The sequence below is a fragment of the Ovis aries genome, chromosome 11, assembly GCF_016772045.2.
Source record: "Ovis aries strain OAR_USU_Benz2616 breed Rambouillet chromosome 11, ARS-UI_Ramb_v3.0, whole genome shotgun sequence".
Lineage (NCBI taxonomy): Eukaryota > Metazoa > Chordata > Mammalia > Artiodactyla > Bovidae > Ovis > Ovis aries.
This window is the reverse complement of record NC_056064.1, coordinates 41,119,639-41,123,129: the sequence shown is the minus strand read 5'-3', so window position 1 is coordinate 41,123,129 and position 3,491 is coordinate 41,119,639. Positions and strand designations below refer to the sequence as shown.

General features: G+C 44.0%; 1 protein-coding gene across 4 annotated transcripts; it reads right to left on the bottom strand.

Annotated features, from left to right (window-relative positions):
- Positions 1–2,480: 2,480 nt before the first annotated feature.
- Positions 2,481–3,491, bottom strand: LOC101115634 (keratin-associated protein 9-2). Of its 4 annotated transcripts, XM_042255940.1 has the most exons (5): positions 3,430–3,491; positions 3,322–3,357; positions 3,070–3,222; positions 2,620–2,880; positions 2,481–2,517 (listed from the first exon to the last, which is right to left on the bottom strand). In XM_042255940.1, exons 1-5 carry the CDS (start codon positions 3,489–3,491, stop codon positions 2,481–2,483), a joined length of 549 nt encoding a protein of 182 aa, XP_042111874.1. The 4 variants fall into 4 exon arrangements, with proteins under 4 accessions (XP_042111874.1, XP_042111873.1, XP_042111875.1 ...); XM_042255939.1 differs by lacking the exon at positions 3,322–3,357 and having other exon boundaries at positions 3,070–3,243; positions 3,415–3,491; XM_042255941.1 differs by having other exon boundaries at positions 2,620–2,868; positions 3,187–3,357.

The following is a 3,491-nucleotide window of genomic DNA, read 5'->3' as shown; positions in this document are numbered from 1 at the left end:
ATGTAATATTATTTATATATTTATTAAAAGACATACAAAAATATTTTTAGTTAAACTAGTTTAACATCTTTACTTTTTCAACTGTCTCAAACTGCAAACTATAGATATATGATATACATACATATATAATGGTTTTGGGGCAGAAGCATTTTATAGCTGCAATTTAGAATGCAAAGGGGTTTTTTTTTTTTTGGCTTAGGTGTTGTCCAGCCACTCATGCATTCATCTTCATCAAACGTTTGTAAGCATCCAGTGTGAGAAAGAATATCATCTAAAGAAAATTGTTCTTTGGCTTAAGAATGTGATGACAGAGTAGAAAGAATTAAGTAACTTCTTGCAAAATATATTATGCTCTAAAGAAGTCTCTGAACTGATTCTTGCAAACTCAGAAATCTGCTCTGATTCACATACCCCTCTTGAGGCATAATAATTTTATCCATTCCTTGGACTAATGCCAATTTATTCATCACAATTAGGCTTCCCTGGTGGCTCAACTAGTAAAAAACCCGCTTCCCAATGCAGGAGACACAGGAGACCTGGGTTCAGTCCCTGAGTCAGGAAGATCCCTTGGAGAAGAAAAAGGCAGTCTACTCCAGGGTTCTTGCCTGGAAAATGCCATGGGCAGAGGAGCTAGAAGGCTGTAGTCCATGGGGCTGCAGAGAGCTGGACACAACTGAGCAGGCGTGCACACACACACGCATTAACCACAATCATAACTGTAATGACGACAGTTTGGACAGTCTATTAGACCCGTCATTTCTCTCTGCAGGAGTATCTAAAGGGAAAGTCAAACAGCAACTAGAAGTTCCTTTTATGAGAGCAAAGAATCAAAATAAGTATTAGGAACAACAAACTGTTGAATAGTATCCCATGCACTCATGTCAAACACGTGGTCTTTCCTAAGGGGCTGGAAGACTCAGGAGCAGGGTCCCTCGTGCCTGTGCACTGCCAAACCTTGTATGTGTGCCTCTCCTGACTCTGACCTTCCATAGCCAGCTGTCCCATCCCCACTGAAGAAACACACATTCATTTTTCAAATCCCCTGCAAGCTTGAGGAAATTCTGCTAGTCTTGATATCACATTTTCTCTCTAAAGTGCCTTTGTATAAATTGGTTCTAGTCCTATTTATGTCTGTAAGTTCAACTTTAGAGGGGAAATCCTGTCAACTGCAGTTGATATGACTATGTATGTAAAAAAGATTTTTTAAGCCCATCGATTGGTAAACATTTAGAAATAATTAGGAAGTTTGGTTATAATATCAGCATACATAAATTAACTACTCTTATATATGTCAGAAATACTGAGAAATTAAAATTTTAAGTTGTACTCTATAATAGCATAAACTATCGAGTAACTAAAAGAAGAAATATAATAAAAGTGGGAAAGACCTCTACAGAGGACAGTATAAACACTTTGACCAAGCAGCTCTACTTGTAGATATTTATCCAACAGAAATGTTTATCTATGTGCACCAGAGGACCAGTTCATAACAACATTACTTTTATTATCCCCAAACTGCAACCAACCCACATATATATCAACAGTAAATAAATAAAATGTGTCATATTCAATCACTGGATGACTATACAGCAAGGAGAATGAATGAACTACCCGAAAATGACATGGATGAGCGTGACAATCATAATATAAAAGGAAAGTGACCGATTCTGTACTATTGAGAGTTATATTTGAAAGGGTTGGGCTTAAGTTCTGTTTCTTAACCTGATAATAGTGGCATGCGTTCACTTTGAGACAGTTTATCAAGTTGAAGATTTTCTCACATGAGAAATGGAAAAAATAATTTGTGGGGGATTGTATGAGCTCAGCCTTACATCATGAATTCTGTTGTTGTTTAGTGGCCAAGTCAGGTCTGACCCTTTTGCGACTCCATGGACTATAACCCTCCAGGCTCCTCTGTCTATGGGATTTCCCAGGCAAGACTACTTTGGAGTAAGTTGCTGTTTCTTTCTCCTGATGCTGTATCATAACCAAAAACACAGTATGGGATGAATAGTGGCACAAGATTTATTTAGAAAAAAATTCCCTGCATCTAGAGAGACAACTCAAAGTGATTATGAAAAAGAATAAAGTTAGATATAAAAATAATCAGTATATTGAAAAGATACATGATTATGGAGACTGTTATGAAGATAAGTATCAGAAACTAAAGAAAAAGTCATGAGGATTTTTCCCCTAAAATACATGTAGAGAGAAGGTGAAGATCTAGATTTCAAAGTCAAAGCCAAGATGCTCCATTATAATGATGCAGGAAGCTGGCACATCACCCACTCAGATAAGAAGGGGAGAATCAGGGTGAGGTCCTCTAAATTCCATCAAGCTGATTCATAAGCTTTTATATAGGCAGATGAACAAGAAAAAAAATTGGTAATAGACTGCTGGCTTTCAGCATCATTTGGAAGTGAATTTGTCCTAGGAACAGCAAGGTTGATTTGTGAGATGGTGGTTCTTCGGTGAGATTTTCAGCAGCAGGAAGGCTGGCAGCAGGTGGACACACAGCTGGGGTGGCAGCAGGTGGTCCTACAGCAGACAGGGCGGCAGCAAGGCTGGCAGCAGCTGGATCTGCTGCATATTTGTCCACAACTGCTGGACCCAAAGCACGTGGGCTGGCAGCAGATGGTCACACAAGTAGGTCTGCAGCAGGTGGTCTGACAGCAGACAGGGTGGCTGCAAGCCTGGCAGCAGCTGGATCCACAGCTCTGGGCTTGGCAGCCAGGCAGGCAGTAGCATGTGGGGTGGTAGCAGGTTCTATGGCAGTACACGGGTGCACAGGAAGCTGGCTGACAGCAGTTAGAACCACCGCAGGGTTGTCCACAGCTGCTGGATCCACAGCAGGTGGGCTGACAGCAGCTGGTCACACAAGTAGGTTTGCAGCAGGTGGTTTCAGTGATTTGACAGCAAGTTTGGGGGCAGGAGGGCCGACAGCAGCTGGACTCACAGCAGGTGGGCTGGCAGCAGGTGGTCGCACAAACAGGCTTGAGGCAGGTGGTCCTGCAGCTGGTGGTCTGACAGACAGGGTGGCAACAAGGCTGGCAGCAGCTGGACCCACCGCAGGTGGGCTGGCAGCAAGTGGTCACACAGGTAGGTTTGTAGCAGGTGGTCCTACAGCAGGTGTTTTCACTAGTCTGATAGCAAGTTGGGGGGCAGCAAGGCTGACAGCAGCTGGACTCACAGCAGGTGGGCTGGCAGCAGGTGGTCGAACAAATAGGCTTGAGGCAGGTGGTCCTGCAGCACGTGGTCTGACAGCAGGCAGGGAGACAGCAAGGCTGGCAGCAGCTGGGCCCACCACAGGTGGGCTGACAGCAGGTGGTCACACAAGTAGGTTTGCAGCAAGTGGTCCTGCAACAGGTGGTTTGACAGCAAGTTGGGGGGCAGCAGGGCCGACAGCAGCTGGACTCACAGCAGGTGGGCCGGCAGCAGGTGGTCCTGCAGCAGGTAGGTTGACAGCAAGGGGAGCAGCAGGAATGGGTCAT

What these genes read in the sequence shown, in the direction of transcription:
- LOC101115634 (XM_015098428.3), bottom strand. Translation starts at nt 3,491, where the DNA reads ATGACCCATTCCTGCTGCTCCCCTTGCTGTCAACCTACCTGCTGCAGG. An exon ending in CCTGTCTGCTGTCAGACCAC is followed by an intron (nt 2,548 to 2,661) that starts CTGCTGCAGACC and finishes CTGCCGCCCTGT; the next exon opens with CTGCTGTAGGACCACCTGCT.